A 27,842-nucleotide genomic window follows, 5' to 3' on the forward strand; every position below is an offset into this window, starting at 1 on the left:
TGCCACTTCAGCACCCGACAGGCGGGCCCAACCAGTCAGATTCCCTGTCAATACATATAAACTGCAGTTTTTGCTTTTTTTGCAACGCCTCGCACCAAAGTTGGTACTGACACGTAAAAATTACCAATCTTGATACTAATCTGCTTTCAATGCCCCAATTATAGTACTTCTGTGCAATTTACTCCACAGGAGAGCGGACTCGATTCTCGTGTGGTTACTCGCTCCATTTGTCCCGACCGACGCGTGGCCCCGCCCGCTCCGTTCGGCCCCGCGTGCGTTTTACCAGGCCACCGCGGCGGCACGCAGGAGCCCGAACCGAACTGGCCCGGGTCCGACGCCGACGCCGAAGAATTCGAAAGCACGTGCACGCGCGGGGGGGTAGGCGACCGTTACGGGCACGTGTCACCGGCCGGGCGGCCCTGTCCGTCCGACCCAACTCCACCCAGTCCAGCGGCGGCCCACTAGCCGTTGGCCGTTGGCCCCCTTCCGTAGCACGCCTTCCCCCCTCCCCTCGATTCAAATCCAACCCCTCCGCGGCGGAGGCAGACAAACCCCCTCCTTTCTCGTACGTGACACTCTCTAGTTTCTCCCCCAAACCCAAACCCCAGCCCCGGAACAAAAAGAAAACAAATCGCTGAAATCCCAAATCTTTCCTTCCCGATCCCTCTCGCTCGCTCTATCTATCCCTCCCCCCTCCCCCCGTCTTCGAATCCCCACGCGGTCGGTCAGAGAGAGTGAGGGGAGGGCAGACGGACGTTGCCATTGTTCGTACCCGCTCCTCCTGTTTTTAACGCCGCCGCCGCCGCCGCTCCTCCTCTGCATCCATCTGCATGGGCGCGCTGCTGAGTTCCTAGCCCACCCCTCGCCCCGGATCGGACAACCAAGGGCGCCGCCTGCTCCCGTTCCCCGTGGTGCGTGCCGTGCCGTCCCGATTCGCGGCCGCGTCTGAATCGCGCCTTCCGTTCCTGGATCCTGACGCCGCCGCGTGGTCTCTCTCTTTGTTCAGGTGCCCGGCGGCGACGGCGATGGAGAGGACCGGGGAGAACCGGAGGCCGGCGGTGGGGAAGCCCGTGCCAAGCGTCCGAGGTTCGGGTCCTTGGTTCAGATATACGCCTGCGCCGTCACGATCTCCCCCTTTTTTCCGATCTCTTGATTTTCCCTTGATCGGTGCAGAGATGGGGAATCGGAGGCCGCTCAAGGAACTCAACAACCTCGCGGGGGCTCACCCGTACCCCTGCGCCGTCGCCAAGAAGCCGATGCTAGAGTAATCTCCTCGCCTGATCTGTTAAAAAAAAGTTCTTTTTTTGTTCTCTCCCATGTTTCTTGGATCGAGATGTAATCCCGGCGTGTCCTACCTTTCTTTTTTTCAGGAAGAGTCGGAGGGATGAGAAGAAGCCAGCATTGGTGACCCATCGTCCTATGACGAGGTTAGCACGCTCCCTCTTCTTGTGCTCTCACGTTTCTTGGTGCCTTTGTCTGATACCACTCTGTTAATTCAGGAAACTCGCCCTCTTATTGGAGAACAGAGAACAACTTGACCATCTGGCCACCGCAGCTGATGCAGCAAAACCCGGAGTTGATCCCCAGGATGAGCCCATCCTGGATGACACCGCTGCTGACACTGATGAGGAGATCGAGTCGGTCGACGACGATACTGACATGGTATATATATGCTCTGTGATGATTAGTACTGTTTAGTTTATCAGTAGGGGGTGGCTCCTGCTCACTGCTGTGTTTGGTACTGCAGGATGAGGAAGAACAGGAGGATATTGTGGATGATGTATCCCTCATGGACATCGACAGCGGCGACTCTGGGAATCCGCTGGCCGCAACTGAGTACGTCGAAGAGATTTACAGGTTCTACAGAGAAAATGAGGTGATCTATTGCCCATCAGTGTCACATAATGTGTATCTTCATTTTGTGAATACAAAACAAATGTTGCATTTTCTATGACTGACATTATGCTTGAATGAATTAAGGTAGGCCCATGCAAACAAAATAAATGAATTTGACCAGGATCCTGTAATCAGCACACATTAAACAATAATTTAACTGTAGAATGTCGAAGAGATTTACAAGTTCTACAGAGAAAATGAAGTGATCTATTGCCCATTAGTGTCACATAATCTGTATAATCTTTTGTGGAAAAAAAACAAAAGAAATGCCGGGTTCATTATGCTTTAATGATTAAAGGTAGACCCATGCAAAGAAAATTAATGAATTTGACCAGAATCCTGTAATCAGTACACATTAAGCAACAATTTAATTGTAGTATGTCGAAGAGATTTAAAAGCTCTACAGAGAAATTGAAGTGATGTATTGCCCATTAGTGTCACATAATCTGTATAATCTTTTGTGAAAAAACAAAAGAAATGACGGATTCATTACGCTTTAATGATTAAAGGTAGGCCCATGCAAAGAAAATTAATGAATTTGACCAGAATCCTGTAATTAGTACACATTATACAATATTTTTATTGTATAGTACTCCCTCCGTACGGAATCAGTTGACGCTCAAATGCAGTGCTTGATACATCCATTTGAGCGACAACTAATTCCAGATGGAGGAAGTATGACTTAATGAAATGCATTAACAGAAAATATGACTCTAAGTGCCGTGAGCAACTAATGTGAATATTTTTGGTTCGAGTGACCGGTATGACAGTAAGGGACAACGGGCCAATGAATGTTTTAAGGTTCGTAGATTTTGAGTCAAAATCAGAGTAGTTGATCTGAAGATAGGTTTTTGTTATGATTCTGGAAGGTCCAGCTTGGATCATAACTAACGCAATTGTGTGTGACAACAATTTTGCTTTCTTATTATCATGCCTCAGACCAAATACTACCTTTGTACCACTGAAATCAACCACATACACTCATAGTAATCTGTGATATTCTTGATGCAAACCATAATCAACATGTAAAACAGTTCTGTTTATGACAGCTGATAGCAATTTGTTCTCATTGGCATGACTGAAAAGCAAATGCACGAATACTCTTTCTCCTGTTGTGTGTGCCCTGAAGGTTTTGGCCTCCTTAACTTCTCAGTATTACCTAAAACCAGTATACGATCATGATAAATTGTGATCATAATCAAGATGGAAAACATTTTTTTATGACAGCGATAGCAGTTTGTGCCCATTGGCATGACTGAAAAGCAAGTGCTAGAATACTCCTTTTCCTGTTCTGTGTACCCTGAAGGTTTTGGCCTCCTTAACTTTTCAGTATTTCCTAATATCATTATGGTTCTATGCAGAAAATGAGCTGTGTGCGTCCTGATTACATGTCCAGTCAAGAAGACATAAATGAAAAGATGAGAGCTATTCTGATAGATTGGCTCATTGAGGTAGAAAAACCTGCAAACCCTGAGCCTTCTCTATCCTATATATTTGTGCCCATTGGAACAAAACTGTGTTTTGGGACTCATTATATTTTTTTTTGTCACCTGATAGGTTCATTACAAGTTTGAGTTGATGGATGAGACACTCTTTCTTACCGTGAACATAATAGACAGATACTTGGAAAAACAAGTGGTGCCAAGGAAGAAGTTGCAGTTAGTTGGAGTGACAGCTATGCTTCTTGCTTGTAAATATGAGGAAGTCTCAGTTCCAGTTGTTGAAGATTTAGTGCTCATTTCTGACCGGGCTTACACTAAAGGACAGATTCTTGAAATGGTAATAGCATTCAATACAGTATGCTCATCATGCTCGTTGCTTCTAGTCCTTGCGTATCTATCCAAAATTCCTTCATGCTTTCCAACCGCAGATGTTTTCTGAATGTTTTCCCTTCTGAATGTTTTCTTCAGCTTCTACTGTATTTTAGAGTAGCCAATTGGCTATTATCTGTTCCGTACTAATAGGGGTGAAGCTTCTGTGTTTGAGCAGGAAAAGTCGGTCCTGAACACTCTGGAGTACAACATGTCTGTACCAACGCAATATGTTTTTATGAGAAGGTTCCTGAAGGCAGCTGATTCTGACAAGCAGGTGAAGTATCGCAACCTTCTGAATTCTGCTTAGTGCTTCCGTACTTAAACAGAAAATTTTACAGAAATAACATTTTGCATTTGCGGCTGACACAACGCCATATGCATGTTCTGAATCACAGCTACAGCTAGTTTCTTTCTTCATGCTTGAGCTCTGCCTGGTTGAATACCAAATGCTCAAGTACTGCCCTTCGCTGCTTGCTGCCGCTGCAGTTTACACTGCCCATTGTGCTATCAATCGCTGCTGGCAGTGGACAAAGATCTGCGAGACACACAGCAGATACACTAGAGATCAGCTCATGTAAGTTTGCCTTCTGTCATGACTAACTGTATCTAGAAACATGTGCGCCATTAGGAGGAATGTATGCTGACTTATCTGCTCCTTTGTTGGCTTGTTTTTTAATACAGTGAGTGCTCCAAAATGATGGTACAATTCCACCAGAAGGCCGCAGGGGGCAAGCTTACAGGCGTCCACAGGAAATACAGTACATTCAAGTTTGGTTGTGTGGCGAAAGTGGAGCCTGCGCACTTCTTGCTGGGGGGATGAAACTTCTGGTACAATCTAGAGCAATCTATCCTTCTTGATAGATTTTAAGTATCCATCTGAGAACATGCAGAAACATCTTGCTGATGTTGCACAGAAGTGCAGCAGGTTTGCAACATGCTTGTGGCGATGTAATAATCTTAGTATGATCGTTCGTGGACGACGCTCCGAGTACTCAGTCGTTAAGTTGCGCTCCGGCTAATAATGATTTAGCCTTCGTTAAAGAGTGCCATGGAACCTTGTAAAGAGCATTTGCCTGCATGAAATGAAGCAACAAACCTATCTTTCTTATCTGTCGATGTTTCAGTTGCCGTTTGAATTGTTGGATTCATGAAATACAATGGTTTCGTTCACAATTTGTCGTTTATCATGTTTGTAGTTTTTTTTTCTAGATTGATAGTAAGACCAACTATGGTGTTTTCATCCCAAATATATACTCCCTCCCTAAACTAAATATAAGAGTGAGTATGTTATAATTTGTGGCCAAGAGGGGTAAAAAACATGTAAAAAAACTAAGGTTTGTGACATTATGTTCAAGTTGAATAAATGTGCCTACTATGTCATAATGTGCTTTGGTACTTGGTGGGACGGGTTAAAATCATGACATTATGTTCACAGATTATTTTTTAGTCATCCTAGAATTTTCTAGTCATTGATTTTCAAAACTCACGTCCGAAGGACATTTCAAAGAGGAGCTGAAACAAAGGGGGTCGCTATAATTTCATAATACCACGTATGAAACCTTATTACTGAATTATGAAAATTCCAAAACTAGTGCAAGAAGTTTTAGTCCCACACTGTTGAAACAATGAGGTGGAGACCAACATATATAAGATGAATCTTCTGTTTTATTCCAAGATATTACAGGTTTAGTCTCGTATTGCTCAAGTAACGGGCTGGAGATTAATGAATAAGGTGGACCTCATGTTGTGTTCAATATTAGAAGCGGGGCCCCTTTTTTGTAGCTGGGTAGCGGAATCTTGATCAAACACACCTCTACCTAATTATGTTTGAATGTGATCAAACAAATGGATTGATGGGTATTTTGGTGATTAAATCAATCAGTTACTTGAGAGCACTAAAATAGAATAAATTGTGTCTGTTACTAGTATTTATGGGCTATTCAAGTTGTAATAATCCACATCATCATCCTCATTCCTTCAACTAATTTATGCTCTCACTTGGTCGACTCTCGTTCAACAGAGGCTAAGGAAACTGTCTATGCATGGCAGAAAGAAAACATGGAGAACAACCAGAGTTGCTCAATTTAACAGTCGTGTAACTGATTCTGGACAAGTGCATAACACTGAAAATTCGTGTAATCTAGGTTGAGATCACAACACAAAACCGGGAAGTAGCATAACTAATTCACAGTGAAAGACTGATTTGGAGTATCAACAGAGTACCACCAAGCACACAGACACTAGTATAGATATGGCCTTTCATCGCCCATCAGCACACAAGTGTCAGAAACCAAGTGTGTCGCAAAGAACATCATGCGAGCTGTATATACATCATTGCAATGGCTACTCGAATTGGACAGAAAAAAAATGCTAAGTTCCATTTGTATGTCCTATTTTCCTGCCATCTTGTACACCCCGGCAATGTAAGTTAATGTTCCTGGTTTTCCACCTATTCCCAATCTTGAGGAAACATGAATGTCTCTTTTATGAGCAGGACCTGATATGAAGCCCATGGCAGGACAATGTTAGAAATTAGAATACTTCAAGAAAACTGTTCTATGTTAAGGGTTCATAACCAATTCTAATTGATTTCTGTCAACGGTCCAAAATATTTAGGACATTAAAATTGAATTGATTCCCAGCCCTCTCACGCCATTAGAGATTTCAGCCGTTAGATTGCCGTTTGGATCATTCTTGGCTGTTTATGTAAATTCAGCTCTCGTAACTGGGCCGATGTCCTAGGCAGTGTCCTAGGGGCTGTTACTTAGGTGGAAAATTTGAAGGTTTGTGGTGCATTTGGGCCCTATACTACACAGAAAGCCCAACTAAAACCACCTTCCTTCCGAGCGCAACTAATGAGCGCGCACTTCTTCGGGAGCCCCACAAGGGTCATTTGAGAGGGCTGGGTGAGTGCCACTTGGCGGCCTCTCATCAGTCGCCACGTATCGCGCCCTGGGGCTCTCTTCGGATTTATTTTATTTTTTTGTACGCATTTTGGTATTTTAGATGAACTTTTTGTTTTCCCCAGGGTTTTCTTAGGTTTGGGACAAAAAAAATTGAAAAAAAATATCCATAAAAAATGTGTTTTCATTTTTTTTCTGCGGGAGCCACATATAAACTTCTCGCCTCTCGCAAAAGGGAAAAATGTGTTTCTTTCCTTGCACAAGAGGCAAGGATTTACTTCTGGTGGAGGCATAGATTTACTACCGTGAGAGACACAATCGTGCCTTTCGGAAAAGGAAAGAATCGTGTTTTTTTCGCGAGAGGCACGGATTTGCTGATAGTCATCTCTCTCGCAAAAGGGAAAAAGCTTTTTTTTTCTTTCCACGAGAGGCACGGACTTCTAGTGAAGCCCTCTCAAAAAAGGGGGGAAATGTGTTTTATTTTTTTCCTTCCGCAAGACACACGGTTGTGCCTCTCGCAAAAAAACGTGTTTTCATTTTTTTTTCACGAGAAGTACAGATTTGTGTCTGCGAGAGGCACAAGAAAAAACGTGTTTTTTTCTTCCACGTGAGACACAAATTTACTTCTCATGGAGTCACGGGTTTGCTCACGTGAGAGGGACACTTGTGCCTCTTCATAAAGGAAAAAAATATGCTCCCGGTTCGGTAATTTCCTCCATTTTCTCGTGAAAAAACGTTTCTCGAAACCTATCAACATGAGATCTAGTTTTCAAGATATGGACGAGAGGAACCAGTGGTGAAAATGGTTCAAGATTTGGACCCATAGTTTAAGAGATAAAATGTTTTAAAATAAAAGTGTCGGATATCGGGCTCCGGCAAAACCCTTAAGGTTCGAACACTGGGGTGCGCACGAAGATTTCCCCTATCGAATCTCACTCTCTCTGCTTCGCCGCGATCCCTAGGCACAGCTAAACAAAATCACAGCACAAGAGACACGAGGTTTATACTGGTTCGGGCCACCGTTGTGGTGTAATACCCTACTCCAGTGTGTGGTGTGGTGGATTGCCTCTTGGGTTGATGATGAACAGTATAAGGGGAAAACAACCTCCTGAGGCTAGGTGTTCTTGTGCTCTGCCATTGGATCTCTGGGTTCGTCTCTGCGTCTCCCCGTGTACGGTGGTGGCTAGTCCTATTTATAGAGGCTCTGGTCCTCTTCCCAAATATTGAGCGGGAAGGGATTCCACAACGGTTGGATTTGAAAGGGGACAGCCAGTACAGGCTATCCTGACTAAAGGTGGTCTTCGCCCGCCAAAGGCTCTGGTGATGACGCCATCTTGGGCTCCACGATGACCTCCGCCTTGCCGTCCTGTTGGTCCTGGTCTTGTTGCACCGATATGGAAACCTTTGTCTGATGCCTCGGTACTCTGCGCCTGTGCTTGCTCCGTTAGCACCAAAGGGGAAACTAGTACACTGTGCGCGTTGGCGCCCGCCTGGCGCCCGCCTGGCCTTGGTCGTCATCGCTTGCGTCATGGGGGCCTCGCGAGGTACCCCTTATCTTGATCTCTCTGCCTCCCTCGCGAGCCTGCCTGGTGAGGCCGCTCCTGAGGAGGTCGGGCGTCGTCCACCCCGCGAGGCTTGGCCCCTCGCGAGGGTCTTGAGTGCTTGGTTGATGAAGATGGCCCGCACCGGGCCGCTGGTGGAGCCACGCAGCGGGCCGCAGGCAGGCAGGACTAGATACCCCCATATCCAGAACACTGACAGTAGCCCCCGGGCCCAAGGCGCGCTCGGACTTGGCTTAGCAACAAAGCCAAGGGGCAAGTGCGGAGTGCCGCGGGCCCACACAGCCTGCGGCCTTGGCCGACATGTGGCGACTGATTGGACGTGGGCCTCTCCGCTTCCCCATGTCGCCTCGGCAACTGCACGACATGACGAGTCCCTGCTGCATGCAAAAAGGGTTATCATTACCTGCGATCATGGAGGCTGGCGGTTGGCCTCCCTCGGGCTATAAATGAGGAGGGGCGCAAGCCCCCGTCGCCCATCTCTTCCCACTCCGCTTGCTTCTTCTTCCTTGCTCCGCCTATTTCGATACCAATGGCGCCGATCCGCAGGCTCTCGTCTGCGGAGAAGGGAAAGGCCCCCCAGGAGGGGCCAGATCCGCTTCCGCCGAAGAAGAGGTCGGCCCATCACTGCGCCGGGGTCGCGTTGCTGGAAATGACGAGGCCTTGGTACGAACGACCGCCTCCTGGGTACCCGCTGCCTATGCACGCCCAAGCTGGGGGCTCAGGAGAGAGAGGCGACAAGCGGCACCACCCGCATCGCAGCCACGGTCGGTGCGCCATGGCAATGCGCGCTGTTGCCCCCGGCGTCCACGCCGCGAACTCCTCCCGCGAGCTCGTGCTTCATGCGGTGATGCCTCCAAGCACTTGGATTCGCTTCCCTTCGTTCTTCTCCATTGAGATGCCGCCGAGGGGGCCTCTCAAGCTTTGGCTGCAGCACGCCGGCTGCAGCACTCCAGCGACCGGAGCGGAGGTTGAAGTTGTTTCTTCGGGCAAGTTCTTCATGACCCGAGGCTCGGGTGAGGTTGCCCGGGTCTGCCGCACGGAGGGCGCCCTCGTGATTCACTTCAAATATGATGGCGCTTCTACATGTTCTTCAAGGCCTTCGATGCGGAAGGCTGCCGCTTGGAGTGTTGCCGAGGAGAGGACGTCCAGGGCGTCGACGCGGCAGGGGCAGGGCCTTCCATCCGCTCCTCCAGCGACTCCTTCGATGCTAGCAGCGACGCTCGGGAGTCCAGCAGCTCTCCCGAGCTTTACGAGACTCCAGAGATGAGCGACGACATGTATGCTCCCTCGAGCTCACGCCGTGCCCGAAGCAAGGCGGTGGTATCGGGCCGCCGGCGCCACTGATCTGGGCGGGGTCGGCGCCGGTCCTCCATGGCCCACTGTTGATGATGGCGTCGACCACAAAGGCGTCCGTAGTTAGGGTTCCTCGAAGTTCTCTTCTTTTGTTTCCTGCGAGGAATCAAGTAATACCCTGCAGGGGCGTGTAAGGGGTCTACAATGTCTTTTGATGTTGTCCTTTATTATGAAATCGTGTGATCATCTGTCCTATCCCGGCTTGGTTCCCCCTTTCTAACCTCGCGATGACTTGGTGCTCTACGCTGACAGGTCCTGGTCCCCAGGCAGGCTGCAGCCGTCACTGGTATGCCAGGTCGCGATGCCAGGTCAAGGCCAGGAGGTGAGCGACCCGAGGTCCAGTAAGAGCCCCCGAGTCACGATGCTCGGGAGGTCCCCTTTAGCGTGCAAGCAGTCGCCGAGCGGTGAGAAAGGAAAGTAACGTCACCATCACAGGGCCGCACCAAGTAGGAATTCTGTGTTGTAGCGATCGGCTATTCCAAGTGTGAAACTTATCTTGGCAGCACGGAGTCGTTCCTCGTGTTGTGCCGGACATGAGCGTCGGCGGTGGTAGCGCAGCTAGGTTGGGCCCATGCGAGCCTTCCCTCCACTTTCCCACACTCTCCTTTGTGCTCTACGTCCTCAGGTCCCGGCCCTCGAGCGAGCTCAGCCACCACTGGTATACCAGGCCGCGATGTCGTGGGCAAGGCCAGGGGGTGAGGGCTGGAGAGCCAGTAAGAGCTCCTGAGACGCGATGCTCAGGAGCCCCCCTTTTAATGCAAGTGGATCACGTGGGAAAGAGAGGGAGCCCGTGGTGCCGCCCATTGTAGTCCTTGGGAGGTTCCTGCAAACCTACATGAGAAAGTCAGGGGTTGCCACCGTGATTGTCGGCTAGGCATTGGTTGCTCCGAGAGAGAAGGTGAGGGCACTGAGGGCCTGGTGAGGTGACACGCGTGGGGCTGCCGTGGGCCAGAGCTCGACCGCTCAGATTTGTCGGTGTTGCAGGGACGGACCCAGACGCAAGCGGCGTGCCAGCGTGAGTGGCTCCCGCGGTAGATGGCAGTCGGACGGGTGATAGTCGTAAGAAGATTAAGCATGAAAGGCAGACCAACTTAGGTAACAGCAGAACAGATACATGCCACTAGGCCAGGCCCGAGCGGCTTGGGGATGATGCAGCCCGAGGGGCGCCCCCAGCAAGGTAAGCTAAAAACATAAGGAAAGGGATACATGGCGCAGGGATGGACCCACGCGTCCTGGGAATGATGCAGCCCTGAGGGCGCTCCCAGCTGAAATGAACTTGAAAGATGTCACCTGGTTCCGTTGTAGATGGAGAGGTGTTGGAGTAGCTGAAGATGCGTGGTGGTGAGGCCGCTCCTCACGAGCCACCAGAACTCTGAGCCTCGGGAGGCTCGGGGGGTCCTGGTGGTTCCTTGAGGACCGTCTCCATCTCCGCCAGGACCTCATGGTGTCTGGCCTCCTGAGTCGCCAGAATGCTCCGCGGGTGTCGCTGGTGGGTGGCAGCTGTGTTCGGCAAGCCGAAAGGCATGCGAACGTAGTTGTGCGGTGGACCCTCGCAGCGTCCCACGCGCGAAGGCCGGAAACGCTCCTGAGACGCGGCTCGGCTGAGCCCTGGGATGTCGATGCAGACGCACAACCCACCATCCTCGCCTGGATGGGGAGCTACGCCACGCATGCGGCGATCGCCGCGCATGGCTCTTGCTTCCTGAAGCTCCTGAGTGGTCTTGGTGACGAATTCCTGAACGTGGGGCTTTCCTCACCTTGCGCCTTCCTGAGGGAAACGTGCCGCGAAGCACGCCTCCAAGAGGTGCCCAAGCGCCTCCCTCATGATGTGGGCAAGGTCCGAGGCCCTCTGATGATGTTATGTACCTAGGGAGGGTAGGGTCATGGACCTATCTAGGATACCATACCCAAGACATCCTTAGACGAAGCTACCTTCCAGTCGACCAAGAGAAACTCCACTCGACCGGCTAGAAGACACTCGACCATGAAGACTCACTCGACCACCAGGAGTTCAAGATCTACTCTGTATCCAAATGGTCTGTAATTAAGTAGTCTTAATGGTCATGATGACACTTTATGTAGGGCATTACCAGTAACGCCCGGCCTTAATGTACTTTAACCCTCTGCTACGTGGGTTGGCTGGGGTCCTGGCATCCTCTATATAAGCCACCCCCCTCCACTGGTAGAAGGGTTCGCACCCCTGTAACTCATATACACATAAAGCAGTCGACCACCTCCGGGCTCCGAGACATAGGGCTATTACTTCCTTAGAGAAGGGCCTGAACTCGTTAAACACTCGTGTGTACAACTACTCCATAGCTAGGATCTTGCCTCTCCATACCTACCCCCATTCTACTGTCAGACTTAGAACCACGGCAGTTGGCGCCCACCATGGGGCAGGTGTCTTAGCGACTTTTTGGAGAAGTTGCAATTTGTCCGATTGCCTTCATCATGGTTTCCAGCGGAGCTCTGGTCGAGGGTCGCGAGATCCGTCTCGGTGCACTTGCTTTCATCACCGACGAATCCGCCTGGCTCCAGGAGGCACCACTCGACATCGACGCGCTCCCCGTCTGTGGGGCGACGCACTTTCGGGCGTGTGTCCGCGGCGTCCTGCTGCGGCAGCCGTCGACCCCATACCGGTTGACTCCTGCGCCGTCCTCCCTCCCTGTCTCCCGCCAGCGCAAGCGCTCTGGTCGGTCGAGGCTCCAGCGATGGGTGAGACACGCAGTGGCTCGCCAATCGGCCACCACCCAAGTCGCGGCAATTGAGCCCGACGAATCTCTCTACGGCATGTTCGACCTGTCGACTGGCTCCGTAGAGACTGCATTCGAGTGCGATAGCAGTGATCCAGCGGCGGAGGTCCTGATGGTCGACGGGCCTCGTAGTCCTCCCGGTTTCCCCCGCAACGACGGGATGGACGACGGGGGCGACCCCGCTCAGGTCCACGAAGAGTATCAGCCCGAGCCACTCACTTCTCAGCAGAGGGAAGAACTTCACCGTCGGAACATGGATGCCCTGCATACTCCCATCGCAGGAGAAACCCCTGAGGCTCGTGCCCTGGAAGAGGCGCGTTTGGCCAATTTGGCTGAACGCACTCGACTGGAGAACCTCCAGCGAGCACTCGACGAGCGTGCGCGTCAACGAGTACCCGATTCCAGCCGACGTCAGCTCTTTCCGCAACCGACTCAGGTATATCGAACCCCGATTCAGAATTTGGCAGCTGCAGCCCGTATAGCGGAGTCAATTCAGCCCTCTCAGTCGGAGGCTGGAAGAGGTTTGATGCAGATCAGAGATTTGCTCTGGGCAGCAGGAGATCAGAATTCAGTTGTGTCACAGTCGCGCAACAGGATTCATAGTCGATCCGTCGCTGCGAATACTGTCCAGTCGGCTCACAGTCCAAGGTCGCCTCCGAGGCGCGTGGGACGTGAAGGCCGGCGGGATCACTATGATGATCGATTTGATCGTGATGACAGGCGTCGAGTGCCCACTCCTCCCCCGAGAAGTGGATCTAACGCCGATCGGCAGCAAGATGACAGACGCCGGCTCAGTGTTGGGCGGAGAGCTCCAGTCGACCCCAGAGAGCCAGGCTTTGACGCGAGATCCATCATCGTGCAAGGTTTGGTCGACCGGAACAGAGCTCATAGAGGTGGCCATGACAGAGATGTGCCCACAAGCAGCCGAGTCCATGTTTCAGGTCCAGAATGCTTTAGCAGAGCCATCAGAGCCCCAACTTCAGGTTAGCGACTGGAGTGAGTAAGTTCACCGGAGAGTCTAAGCCTAAAACTTGGCTTGAAGACTACCGGGTGGCTGTTCAGATTGGTGGCGGTAATGATGAGGTGGCCATGAAGCATTTGCCACTTATGCTAGAGGGTTCAGCCAGGGCGTGGTTGAATCAGTTAGCTCCTAGCAGCATTTACACTTGGGAAGATCTTTCCCGAGTGTTCGTTAGGACGTTCGAGGGAACTTGCAAGCGACCGTCCGGATTGACAGAGCTGCAAGTTTGCGTACAAAAGTTGAGTGAAACACTGAGAGATTACATCCAGAGATGGATCACTTTGCATCATACTGTAGAGAATGTGTCAGACCATCAAGCGGTCTGCGCCTTCAAGGATGGTGTCAAGAACAGAGAGTTGAGCCTGAAGTTTGGTCAAACTGGAGATATGACCCTGAGTCGGATGATGGAAATAGCCACCAAGTACGCCAATGGCGAAGAAGAGGACCGACTCCAGAGTGGCAAGTACAAGCCGAGTCAGTCGGATAAAGGAAACTCCAGTCGGAAGCAAAAGCGGAAGGCCGAGCCAGCTGCTCCTGGAGAGGCTCTGGCCGTGACTCAGGGAAAATTCAAAGGGAAGCCCAAAGGGTCTTGGAACCCCAAGAAGGTAAAAGATAAGGAAGGTAATGACGTGATGGATATACCGTGTCATATCCACACGAAGAAAGACGAAGAGGGTAACTTCATCTACCCAAAGCATACCACTCGCCAGTGCCGACTCTTAATCCAGCAGTTTCAAGGGAAACAGCCGAAGGACAAAGAGAAGGAGTCGGACAAGGCTGAGGACAAGGAGGACAGTGATGGAGAGTACCCTCATGTAAACTCCACTCTGATGATTTTTGTTGATGTAGAGAGCAAAAGTCGACTGAAAGTGATCAACCGTGAGGTCAATATGGTCGCCCCGGCGACACCAAACTATCTGAGATGGTCACAAACTCCCATTACTTTCGACCAGTCTGATCACCCTACTCACATTGCCACCCCTGGGAGGCAAGCGCTGGTGGTCGACCCGGTCGTCGAAGGCACTCGACTGACGAAGGTATTGATGGATGGCGGCAGTGGATTGAATATACTGTATGCAGAGACGCTCAAGGGAATGGGCATTCCGATGTCCAGGCTCAGTTCCAGCAACATGAGTTTTCACGGAGTCATCCCGGGAAAGAAGGCTGAGTCGCTCAGCCAAATAGCTCTGGATGTAGTGTTCGATGACTCGAAGCATTTCCGCAAAGAGAAGCTAACATTTGAAGTCGTGGATTTCCGAAGCGCCTACCACGCTATTTTGGGAAGACCAGCCTATGCCCGCTTCATGGCTCGACCATGTTATGTGTACCTCAAGTTAAAGATGCCTGGCCCCAAAGGCGTGAGCACCATCACTGGCAGCCGGAAGAAGGCAGAAGAGTGTTTCCAGAAAGGCTCAAAGATTGCGGATGACCAGATAACAGTGGTAGAGCTGGAGGAATACAAGAAGAATGCAGATCCGAGTGATTTGCTGCGGGCCAAGAAGCCCGCCACAGAGTCAGCATTTCAGTCGTCTGGGGAGACGAAGCCAGTTCATATCCACCCGACTGACCCCAATGCAGCTCCGACCCATATTTCCACCACACTCAACTCTAAATAGGAAGAAGCGCTCATCCAGTTCCTCCTTGAGAACTGGGACATCTTTGCATGGAAGCCAGCTGACATGCCGGGTGTTCCCCGGGGGCTGGCTGAGCATCGCCTTAGAGTCGACTCAAAAGCGAAACCCGTTAAAGAACATCTTCGACGGTCCGCCGTTCAGAAGAAAAAAGCCATTGGCGAGAGGTGGCTCGACTCCTTGCAGCAGAGTTCACCCGAGAGATATACCACTCCGAGTGGCTCGCCAATGTCGTCATGGTGCCCAAGAAGGACAACTCACTTCGCATGTGCATTGATTTCAAACATATCAATCGGGCCTGCCCGAAAGATCATTTTCCTCTCCCTCGCATCGACCAAATTGTCGACTTGACCGCAGGGTGCGAGAGATTGTCTTTTTTAGACGCTTATTCCGGGTATCATCAGATCCGTCTGTATGGACCTGACGAAATCAAAACAGCTTTCATCACTCCATTCGGGTGCTTCTGCTATATCACCATGCCATTCGGCCTCAAGAATGCCGGAGCCACGTTCATGAGAATGATTCAAAAGTGTTTACTCACTCAAATCAGTCGGAATGTGGAAGCGTACATGGATGATATCGTGGTCAAGTCGCGAAAGGGTTCTGACCTATTGATTGACCTAGCCGAAACATTTGCCAATCTCAGAAGGTATGATATCAAGCTCAATCCATCGAAGTGCACATTCGGAGTACCTGGCAGAAAGTCACTCGGTTTTCTTGTTTCAGAACGAGGAATCGATGCTAACCCAGAAAAAGTCGGCACCATACTCCGAATGAAACGCCCTGTGCATGTGCACGACGTCCAGAAGCTTACTGGATGCTTGGCCGCTTTAAGTCGATTCATCTCTCTCCTCGGTAAAAAGGCATTGCCCCTTTACCGACTGATGAAGAAGGCAGACAAGTTCGAGTGGACTCCAGAAGCTGATCCAGCGTTTGCCGAGTTAAAAACTCTGCTCTCCACCCAGCCGGTGCTTGCTGCTCCAATCAGCAAAGAGCCTCTGTTGCTTTATATTGCAGCCATAGGACAAGTCGTCAGTACAGTACTTACGGTCGAGCGGGAAGAAGAAGGGAAAGCCTTCAAAGTTCAGCGCCCAATGTATTATCTCTCTGAAGTTTTGACCCCATCGAAGCAAAGATATCCTTATTATCAGAAGCTTGTGTATGGGATCTACATGACCATGAAGAAGGTTGCTCATTATTTCTCTGATCACGACATTACAGTCGTCAGCGACGCACCATTGTCAGAGATTCTGCATAACAAAGATGCAACTGGTCGAGTGGCTAAATGGGCGATTGAACTCCTTCCCTTGATGTCAAATTCAAGGCAAAGAAAGCCATTAAGTCCCAGGCTATAGCAGATTTCCTTGCCGAGTGGATTGAGCAACAGCAACCGACTCAAGTTCACTCGGAGCATTGGACCATGTTCTTTGATGGATCTAAGATGTTAAATGGTTCTGGTGCTGGGGTTGTTTTGGTTTCCCCTCGAGGAGATAAACTCAGATATGTGCTCCAAATCCACTTTGATTCCTCCAACAATGAAGCAGAATATGAAGCACTCTTGTATGGGTTGCGCATGGCCATCTCACTCGGCGTCCGTCGCCTTATGGTTTATGGCGACTCAGATTTGGTGGTCAATCAGGTGATGAAGGAGTGGGACGTTAGAAGCCCAACCATGACTGGATACTGCAATGCAGTGAGGAAGCTCGAAAAGAAGTTCGAAGGGTTAGAGCTTCACCACATACCCCGACTGAAAAATCAAGCAGCTGACGATCTGGGGAAGATAGGATCCAAGAGAGAAGCCATCCCCAGTGATGTGTTCTTGGAGCATATCCACACTCCATCAGTCGTAGAAGATCCTTTTACCGATGAAGCTCCGCAACCTAAGAGTGTTACGGACCCGACTGAGGTTGAAGTCCCAACAGTGGTCGACCTGATCATGGAAGTTCTAGTGATCACTCCAGATTGGACAGTACCATATATCGCGTATATCTTGAGGAAAGAACTCCTGGAGGACGAAGAAGAGGCTCGACAGATCGTCCGCCGATCTAAGGCCTTTACCGTGATAAGAGGACAGTTGTACAGAGAAAGCGCGACTGGAGTTGGTCAGAAATGCATAACACCGGAGGAAGGTCGAATAATCCTTGATGACATCCACTCGGGGACCTGTGGCCATCATGCGTCCTCTCGGACCATCGTGGCCAAAGCATACCGAGCCAGATTTTATTGGCCAAGAGCGAATGAAATGGTGAAGGAGATAGTCGACAAGTGCGAGGGATGTCAATTTTACTCCAATATGTCACACAAGCCCGCGTCAGCTTTGAAGACTATACCACTCGTCTGGCCCTTTGCAGTATGGGGTTTGGATATGGTCGGTCCTTTGAGAACAGGCAGAAGTGGTTTTACCCATGTGCTGGTAGCAGTCGACAAGTTCACCAAGTGGATCGAAGCTAAACCCATCAAGAACCTCGATGCCGGTACTGCTGTCAGCTTCATCAGAGAATTGATATTCAGATATGGAGTCCCGCACAGCATCATCACTGACAACGGGTCAAACTTCGACTCCGAAGAGTTCAGAGCTTTCTGTACGTCTCAAGGCACATGAGTCGACTATGCTTCAGTCGCTCATCCACAGTCGAATGGACAAGCAGAACGAGCCAACGGTTTGATCCTCAAAGGGTTGAAACCCTGTTTGATGCGTGATCTTAAGCATGAGGCTGGTGCATGGGTCGACGAACTTCCCTCGGTGCTTTGGGGGTTAAGGACCACGCCCAACCGGTCGACTGGAAGAACTCCATTCTTCTTGGTCTACGGAGCTGAAGCAGTCTTGCCGAGTGACCTTCTCCACAATGCTCCCCGGGTCGAGCTCTACACTGAAGCTAAAGCTGAACAAGCACGGCAGGATGCAGTCGACCTTTTAAAGGAAGAAAGGGAGATGGCTCTGATCAGATCGACCATTTACCAACATGACTTGCGTCGCTTCCACGCCAAAAACATGAAGAGTCGAGCCTTCCAGGAAGGAGATTTAGTTCTCCGAGTGGATCAGCAGAAACCACACAAGCTTGCTCCTTCTTGGGAAGGTCCTTTCATCGTCACCAAGGTTCTCCACAATGGAGCATATCGTCTTTACAATGTCGAGCATCAGATCGACGAGCCCCGAGCTTGGAACGCGGAGCTTCTCCGCCCCTTTTACACCTAAGTATTCACTCGGATGAGTTGTAACAAAAGTACTTTTATAGTTTATTTATCAAAGACAAGAGCTTTATAATTTTCCCAGTAATCGTTATTTCTTTTGTCCACTCAAAACAATCCCCCAGTGGGTGGCTTAGCTGCGAATCCGATTCGCCCAAGTCTGTAAAAAAAATCCTAACCGAGTGGTGAGCCAGTCTCCCACACGAAGGCTTAGCTGCGAAATCCGTTTCGCCTAAGATAAACAAAATCCTACCGAGTGGTAAGCCAGCCTTCCACTTGGAGGCTTAGCTGCAGTCCAAGTACTCGCCTAAGATAAACAAAATCCTATCGAGTGGTAAGCCAGACTTCCACTTGGAGGCTTAGCTGCAGTCCAAGTACTCGCCTAAGATAAACAAAATCCTGTCGAGTGGTAAGCCAGACTTCCACTCGGAGGCTTAGCTGCAGTCCAAGTACTCGCCTAAGATAAACAAAATCCTGTCAAGTGGCAAGCCAGCCTTCCACTCGGAGGCTTAGCTGCAGTCCAAGTACTCGCCTAAGATAAACAAAATCCTGTTGAGTGGTAAGCCAGCCTTCCGCTCGGAGGCTTAGCTGCAGTCCAAGTACTCGCCTAAGATAAACAAAATCCTGTCGAGTGGTAAGCCAGCCTTCCACTCAGAGGCTTAGCTGCAGCATTGCGCTCGCCTAAGTACAAATACAACGTGTGTTTCGCAAGGAGGATGAGGTGCAGGTCGACTGCTACCCTCTCCTTCCGAGCTACGCCACAAGTACAACATGCGCTCTGCAAGGAAGACGAGGTGCAGGTCGACTGCTACCCTCTCCTTCCGAGCTACGCCACAAGTACAACGTGCGATCTGTAAGGAAGATGAGGTGCAGGTCGACTGCTACTCTCTCCTTCCGAGCTACGCCACAAATACAACATGTGATCTGCAAGGAGGATGAGGTGCAGGTCGACTGCTACCCTCTCCTTCCGAGCTACGCCACCAATACAAAATCCTACCGAGTGGAGAGCAAACCTCCCACTCGGGGGCTTAGCTGCAGCCCAGTGCTCGCCTAAGTTTTTGAAATTCCTACCGAGTGGAGAGCAAACCTCTCACTCGGGGGCTTAGCTGCAGCCCAGTGCTCGCCTAAGTGTATATCTAAAATCCTACCGAGTGGAGAGCAAACCTCCCACTCGGGGGCTTAGCTGCAGTCTAGCGCTCGCCTAAGTATGTGAAAATCCCACCGAGTGAAAGCAAACCTCCCACTCGGGGGCTTAGCTGCAGCCCAGTGCTCGCCTAAGTTTTTGAAATTCCTACCGAGTGGAGAGCAAACCTCCCACTCGGAGGCTTAGCTGCAGCCCAGTGCTCGCCTAAGTTTTTGAAAATCCTACCGAGTGGAGAGAAAACCTCTCACTCGGGGGCTTAGCTACAGCCCAGTGCTCGCCTAAGTGTATTGGGGAACAAGTCGATTGCAATGAGCGCTTCGCTTTAACCTGCAAAAGACACCTCAAACCAAATGCAAACATATTCAACGTCGAATCCAAGTTCGGATAACACCTAACGGAACCGAAAGTGCTCAGGCGCTAGGCCTGTTAAGGTTTGTCGGTTACAAAACTCACTCGGCATACCGAGGCAAATTTAAAGTATCAAGCTCAAAAGTTTTTTACCCCTCCTGTGGAGGGCTGGAAGGTGCAACAAACTCGTCCAGATCAATTCCATCTGCAATCCAAGTGGCAGCAGAATTGAAGGTCTCCATGAAAGATCTGAAATCATGCTTCTTGGTGTTAGCCACCCTAAGAGCCACCAGCTTGTCCTCTCGTGCATCCTTGCAGTGAACGCGGATCAGAGATAGAGCAACATCCGCACCGCACCTGGCCGAAGACTTCTTCCACTCCTGCACTCGACTTGGGACCTCGTTCAGTCGAGTCATCAGGGACTCGAGGTTGTTCTGGAGTGTCTCTCTTGGCCAGAGTGTTGTGTCGATGCGAGAAGTTGCGACCTTCAGCCTTGCGAGATAGTCGATGACAGCAGCAACACGAGATTCAAGCCGGAGCACATTCATGGCGACTTCATCTTTCACGGGAGAGTTGATGGGGTCCAGGTTTACTTCCAGTCGACCAGTCTCCTCTTCAAAGTTCTGACAAAATTCTGCAAGCACAACCACCGAGTCAAGACAAACAGTCAGAGGTTACAATTAAAATATTTGTTTGATACAAAGGATTACCTTCAAGCATGAGGAACAACATCTTGGCGAGTCCACCCAGATAAGCCTCTAGATCGTTCTTCTTTCTCTTCAACTCACTAGCCTTGTCATTCAGGGTGGTCTTGTCACTTTTCAGTCGACTGACCTCCTGGTTGGCAGTATCAAGAGCAGCTTTCAGATTGGTGTTTTATTCTTCAAGCTTGGTCACTGAAGCCAGCTTCTCATCCGCAAGCCTGGTCTTCTCTAAAGCAGTTTCTTGCATCTCAGCCAAGTCAAGCTCTTGCTTCTTCAGGGCATCCCTCACTTTGTCTGCAAAGTTATAGTGAGATTAGATTCGGAAACAAGTAAGAGGCAAAGGCAATCGTCAAAGGCCTCACCAAGCATACCTTTAGCTTCCTCCTTCGCCTTCATTAAGTTGTCTTGGGCCAGTTTCAGACCGAGCTCGAGCTGAATGTGTTTGTTCTCCAACTCAGTATAACGAGCCGCAAAGTCACAGGATTTCTATGAAGAACCAATCGACAGATGTCAAAGACAATTCACTTCCGAGTGAGTAAGGAAAAATCATAGCGTTTCTAAGACTACGGCCGAATACAAACATTCGACCATAGTCTCGGGGACTACACCCAGTGGGTGCACTCTGCGTGCCCCCACTAGTTTCATCAGTTAGAGTCGACCAGTCGACCAACAAAAAAAAGGGGAGATGTTCTTCAGACTATAGTCGACTGCCAGTAGTCGACCACATTCTCGGGGACTACACCCAGTGGGTGCACTCAGCGTGCCCCCACCGGTCTATGAATCTATTCGACCTAGTCGAGTAAGGAAAAAACTTAAAGCCTATGGTCGACTGCCAGCAGTCGACCATAGCCTTGGGGACTACACCCAGTGGGTGCACTCAGCGTGCCCCCACTAATCCAGAATTTCAATCGACACACCCAGTGGGTGTAGGACAAACTCTAAGAATTTCAGAAAGAAGAGTTTTCAGATATCATATCCTAATAGAACAGGCAGTGACCGACTGACCTGAACATTACTCTGAAGAGCCGAACTGGCGTCATAGGCTGCCTGGCTGGCTTCTCGTATTGCCTTCACTTGCTCCATCATGACCCCCGCTTGGCGTATTGCTTCTTTAGCAACACTAGCTTGGTCTTCTGGAACGGGGTAGGTTGAGAAAAGCGAGGGTTGAGCAGCACTCGACGATGAAGGACGAGCACTCGTCAATGGCACCGCAAAGGTTACGGTAGGCCGAGTGACATTGTCTCCCTCCACGACCAACGTCTCGGGTGCTGGCACATCCTGAGTCACCTTGCCAGCAGACGTTTTCTTGCTCCTCCTCTGCCTTGGTGGTTCCTCGTCGTCGTCGTCAGGAAGGTCAATAACAATGTTAGATGAAGCTGCAGAAAGAATCAAAATTAGAGACAATAAGTCAGTCGACTGAAAACGGCATCACAAGAGTCATACCAGGTTTTGAGGTAGCAGCATCCTCCATCTCGTGGTCTTCAGCCCTGGCCGAAGTATCAGAAGTAGCAGCACTGCAGTTCCAGAAGTCAGTCGGTTGACCCATGAGTCGACCAAGAACAAGTTCATGAAACGGGGAAAACTCAAGACTACCTTTACCCTGAGATAGTGGGGATCACCATCTTCATCTTCGGCAAGACCTTCGCAGGCTTCGACGGTGCCACTCGAGATTGCTTCGGAGCCTTCTCAGTCGGCGCCGGAGAAGTAGTCCGAGGGCGCTTGGTCGACTGGGTAGCGGACGCGACCTCCTTACCACGCTCAGTCGTGGGATCATGGACAAGTTTCGAGCGCCTTTCCGAGCGGGGAGGTGCAACTTCCTCCTCCTCCTCCTCCTCTTCCTCCTCATCAGAGTCTTCAGCCTCATCATCATCATCAGCATCCGAATCCCACTCCTCCGGGCTTTCGCCCCCACTTCCTTCCTCCTCTTCAGTTGGCGTCTGCGCTCCATTGGGCATCGAGTATAACTCCGTGGTGGCCTGTCAGGCAGCAAAGCAAAACAAAGATCACTCGACCAATTCACAGCGAAGCAGAATGAATAAAGCAAGATTGCAATTGGAAATAAATGGCCATACCGTGTCCGGTGTGTAGGTACAGTCGAGTGGTGGGATCCTCCTGGCCCCTCGAGGGTTGTCCTTATTCCCCGTGATTGCGGTCACCCACCTCTCCAATGTGGCGTCGTCGACCGCCTCTGGATGGACCCGAGTGGTGTCCTCGGTCCCACGATACAGCCACATCGGATGGCCTTGGTACTGAAGTGGTTGGATGCGCCGCCTAAGGAAGATCTCCAGAAGATCCATACCCGTCACTCCTTATCTAACGAGTTGGACTACGCGCTCCATCAGCATTTTTACCTGAACTTTCTCCTCAGGAAGCACTTTCAGAGAAGAGGGTTTGTCCACTCGGTCCATGGAAAATGGAGGGAGACCAGTCGACTGCCCCGGCGTCGACTCGTCTTGGCAGTAGAACCAAGTCGACTGCCACCCTCTGACCGACTCAGGAAGGGTCATGGCCGGGAAAGTACTCTTATTCCTCATCTGGATCCCAAGACCACCGCACATCTGGATAACCTTAGTCCTCTCATCGTCCGGACTCGCCTTTTTCACTATCTGTGAGCGACAGGTGAATATGTGCTTAAAGAGACCCTAGTGTGGTCGACAACCCAAGAAGTTCTCGCACATGGACACAAAGGAAGCAAGATAGGTGATGGAATTGGGGGTGAAATGGTGGAGTTGCACCCCAAAGAAATTCAGAAACCCTCAGAAGAAAACACTCGGCGGCAGAGAAAAACCACGGTCTACATGAGTGGCTAAGAGAACGCACTCACCCTCCTGCGGCTGTGGTTGACACTCGGTCCCCGGAAGCCTTGCTGGCCCGTGGGGGATCAGTCCCTCATTGGCCAGGTCATTGAGATCTTTCTCGGTGATGGTCGAGCGGATCCAATCCCCTTGGACCCAACCCTTTGGCAGGCGGGACCTTGACGAAGATCCGCCCCGACTGGACGGTCTCCCCTTCGCTTTCCCCGTCGCCGTCGCCTTCTTCGCGCGCTCTAGGGACGCCGTCTTCTCCTTCACCATTGTCGTCGGCGAAGCGCGCGAGGAGTGGATAGGCGGAGGCGAGAGCAGGCGCAGTGGGCGGAGGCAAAGAGGGAGGAGAGAAGAATGGGAAGGCACTGTTCAAAAAGCCCTCGCCCGGCGCTTTATATAAGGACGCTTCCGAGTGGCTGACGAGTGGGTCCGGGCAGTCCTGTCACATCCCAAAACAGTCGCGCATGCACGATACATGGCGAAAAAGGCGGTGCGGAAATCAAGGCATCCACGCCTTATCCCTTCCGAGTACCGCGGTTCGCCCTGCTTCGCGCGCTTCCCAAATTTCAGATCCCGCAAAATCCGCTAACAGCAGATCAATCTGTCAGACGATATCTTTCCTGCGATCCGTCGCTCGGAAGTTCACTAAAGTTCAAAAAGTTCACTCGACAGAAGACAAGAATGGATCGAGGCAACTGAAGTAAAAGTTGACGCCAACGCCGAAAGAAAAATCGCCGATCCAAGATATGACATAATCAAAGCACAGGAAATGAGTCGGAGAAAATCATCAACTCCTTCCTCACTCGAACCTCGATCCATTGGGGGGCTAATGATGATGTTATGTACCTAGGGTAGGGTCATGGACCTATCTAGGATACCATACCTAAGGACATCCTTAGACGAAGCTACCTTCCAGTCGACCAAGAGAAACTCCACTCGACCGGCTAGAAGACACTCGACCATGAAGACTCACTCGACCACCAGGAGTTCAAGATCTACTCTGTATCCAAACGGTCTGTAATTAAGTAGTCTTAATGGTCATGATGACACTTTATGTAGGGCGTTACCAGTAACGCCCGACCTTAATGTACTTTAACCCTCTGCTACGTGGGTTGGCTGGGGTCCTGGCGTCCTCTATATAAGCCACCCCCCTCCACTGGTAGAAGGGTTCGCACCCCTGTAACTCATATACACATAAAGCAGTCGACCGCCTCCGGGCTCCGAGACGTAGGGCTATTACTTGCTCAGAGAAGGGGCTGAACTCGTTAAACACTCATGTGTACAACTACTCCATAGCTAGGATCTTGCCTCTCCATACCTACCCTCCATTCTACTGTCAGACTTAGAACCACGACACCCTCCAGAAGAGAGCCCCCGAGCCCTGCCCGAGGAGGGCGCCGGGCATGCCTTCCTATGCGAGGGGAGGAGGCGCCCCATGCATGGGCGCTGATCCTGACGCGGCACCTCCTGAGAGGCCAACCTCCTGAGGCCTTGGGCGGAGCGGCTTCTTCTTCTTCTTCTTGGGAGTGGCCTCCGGAGGATTCTCACCCTTGCTGTTTGGATCCTCGATCGATGCAGCTTGGAAAGCACGCTCGAGGGAGCACACCGCATCTCTCTCTTCGTAGGGGACTGTGATGATTCCGCCGCTTCCTGGCATCTTGAGGACGTTGTAGCCGTGGTGGGTCACTGCCATGAACTTGGCCAGGGTTGGATACCCTAGGATGGCATTGTATGGTAGGTGGATGTGGGCGACGTCGAAGTCGATGAGCTCGGTGCGGTAGTTGCCGCGCTATTCAAAAGTGATAGGGAGGCAGACCTGTCCGATCGGTGTGGTGGAGCCGTCGATAACTCCCGAAAAAGGCTTGGTAGGCTAGAGCTGATCATATGGCACTTGAAGGTTATCGAACATCTCGACGGACAAGACGTTAAGGCCTGTGCCGCCGTCGATGAGGGTCCTGGTGACCTGCACATTGTTGATGACTGGGGAACAGAGCATCGGGAGGACGTCGTCAGTAGCCGTGCACTTGAGTTGATCCGCTGAGCTAAAGGTGATGGCGCACTTGGACCACCTGAGCTGGCGCTGTTGGGAATTGTAGCAGAAATTAAAAAAATTCTACGCATCACCAAGATCAATCTATGGAGTAAATAGCAACGAGAGAGAGGGGAGTGTATCTTACACTTGAAGATCGCGAGACGGAAGCGTTGCAAGAACGCGGATGAAGGAGTCGTACTCGAAGCGATTCATATCGCGGTGGATTCTGATCTTAGCGCCGAACAACGGCACCTCCATGTTCAACACACGTGCAGCCCGGTGATGTCTCCCGCGCCTTGATCCAGCAAGGAGGAGGGAGAGGTTGAGGAAGATGGCTCCAACAGCAGCACAACGGTGTGGTGGTGATGGAGTGGCAGTTCTCTGGCAGGGCTTCGCCAAGCTCGTGCGGAGGAGGAGAGGTGTTGGGGAGGGGAGGGGTGCTACGTCTTGAGCTTGTGTTGGTTTTCCTTGAAGAGGAAAGGGTGATGCAGCAATAGTAGCGTAAGTATTTCCCTCAGTTTTTGAGAACCAAGGTATCAATCCAGTAGGAGGCTCCTCAAAAGTCCCACGCACCTACACAAACAAACAAAGAACTCGCAACCAACGCAATAAAGGGGTTGTCAATCCCTTCACAGCCACTTGCGAAAGTGAGATCTAATAGAGATAGTATGATAAGATAAATATATTTTTGGTATTTTATAATATAGATGCAAAAAAGTAAAGATGCAAATAAAAGTAGATTGGAAGCAAATATGATAAGAGATAGACCCGGGGGGGCATAGGTTTCACTAGAGGCTTCTCTCAAGATAGCATAAGTATTACGGTGGGTGAACAAATTACTGTCGAGCAATTGATAGAAAAGCGAATAATTATGAGATTATCTAGGCATGATCATGTATATAGGCATCACGTCCGCAACAAGTAGACCGACTCCTGCCTGCATCTACTACTATTACTCCACACATCGACCGACTCCTGCCTGCATCTAGAGTATTAAGTTCATAAAGAACAGAGTAACACATTAAGCAAGATGACATGATGTAGAGGGATAAACTCATGCAATATGATATAAACCACATCTTTTTATCCTCGACGGCAACAATACAATACGTGCCTTGCAACCCTTTCTGTCACTGGGTAAGGACACCGCAAGATTGAACCCAAAGCTAAGCACTTCTCCCATGGCAAGAAAGATCAATCTAGTAGGCCAAACCAAACCGATAATTCGAAGAGACTTGCAAAGATAACTCAATCATATATAAAAGAATTTAGAGAAGATTCAAATATTATTCATAGATAAACTTGATCATAAACCCACAATTCATCGGATCTCGACAAACACACCACAAAAAGAGATTACATCAAATAGATCTCCACATGAGAGGGGGAGAACATTGTATTGAGATCCAAAAAGAGAGAAGAAGCCATCTAGCTAATAACTATGGACCCGAAGGTTTGTGGTAAACTACTCACAACTCATCGGAGGGGCTATGGTGTTGATGTAGATGCCCTCCGTGGTGGATCCCCCCTTCGGCAGAACGCCGGCGACGGCTCCAAGATGGGATCTCGTGGATACAGAAGGTTACGGTGGCGGAAATATTTCTTCGGTGGCTCCCTGGATGTTTTCGGGGTATGTAGGCTTATATAGGAGGAAGAAGTACGTCAGCGGACGCCCGAGGGGCCCACGAGACAGGAGGGCGCGTCCTATAGGGGGGGCGCCCTACCTCTTGTGGACGCCTCGGCTGCTTCTTGACTTGCACTCCAAGTCCTCTGGATCATGTTCGTTCCAAAAATCACGCTCTTGAAGGTTTCATTCCGTTTGGACTCCGTTTGATATTCCTTTTCTTCGAAATACTGAAATAGGCAAAAAAACAGCAATGCGGGCTGGGCCTCTGGTTAGTAGGTTAGTCCGAAAAATGATAATAATGTGTAAAATAAAACCCATAAACATCCAAAACAGGTAATATAATAGCATGGAAGAATCAAAAATTGTAGATACGTTGGAGACGTATCAAGCATCCCCAAGCTTAATTCCTGCTCGTCCTCGAGTAGGTAAATGATAAAAACAGAATTTTTGATGTGGAATGCTACCTAGCATAATTCTCAATATAATTTTCTTTATTGTGGCATGAATGTTCAGATCCAAATGATTCAAGATAAAAGCTTATAAAACATAAAAATAATAATGCTTCAAAGCATACTAACAAATAATCATGTCCTATCAAAATAGCATAGCCAAAGAAAGCTTATCCCTACAAAACCATATAGTTAGGCCATGCTTCATTTTCATTACACAAAATACTCCCATCATGGACAACCCCGATGATGAGCCGAGCAATTGGTTCATACTTTTTAACGCGCTTCAGCTTTTTTCTACTCTTACGCAATACATGAGCGCAATCCATGGACATAGCACTATGGTGGTATATGGTGGTGGTTGTGAGGACAAAAAGAGGGAGAAGATAGTCTCACATCAACTAGGCGTATCAACGGGCTATGCAGATGCCCATCAATAGATATCAATGTGAGTGAGTAGGGATTGCCATGCAACGGATGCACTAGAACTATAAATATATGAAAGCTCAACAAAAAGCACTAAGTGGTTGTGCATCCAACTCGCTTGCTCACGAAGACCTAGGGCATTTTGAGGAAGCCCATCATTGGAATATACAAGCCAAGTTCTATAAT

The 27,842-nt window shown here is 50.1% G+C and overlaps 1 protein-coding gene across 1 annotated transcript; it reads left to right on the forward strand.

Moving 5' to 3' along the window:
• The first annotated feature begins 551 nt into the window (after nucleotides 1-551).
• On the forward strand, nucleotides 552-4,826 carry LOC119365212 (cyclin-B2-1-like). Its single transcript, XM_037630818.1, has 11 exons — nucleotides 552-911; nucleotides 1,007-1,086; nucleotides 1,174-1,264; nucleotides 1,371-1,427; nucleotides 1,500-1,662; nucleotides 1,748-1,876; nucleotides 3,258-3,347; nucleotides 3,454-3,675; nucleotides 3,886-3,984; nucleotides 4,106-4,284; nucleotides 4,392-4,826. Exons 2-11 carry the CDS (start codon nucleotides 1,026-1,028, stop codon nucleotides 4,528-4,530), a joined length of 1,230 nt encoding a protein of 409 aa, XP_037486715.1. The 5' UTR covers nucleotides 552-911; nucleotides 1,007-1,025; the 3' UTR covers nucleotides 4,531-4,826.
• The last annotated feature ends 23,016 nt before the right edge of the window (nucleotides 4,827-27,842 follow it).

Source organism: Triticum dicoccoides, chromosome 2B, assembly GCF_002162155.2.
Source record: "Triticum dicoccoides isolate Atlit2015 ecotype Zavitan chromosome 2B, WEW_v2.0, whole genome shotgun sequence".
NCBI classification, from domain to species: domain Eukaryota; kingdom Viridiplantae; phylum Streptophyta; class Magnoliopsida; order Poales; family Poaceae; genus Triticum; species Triticum dicoccoides.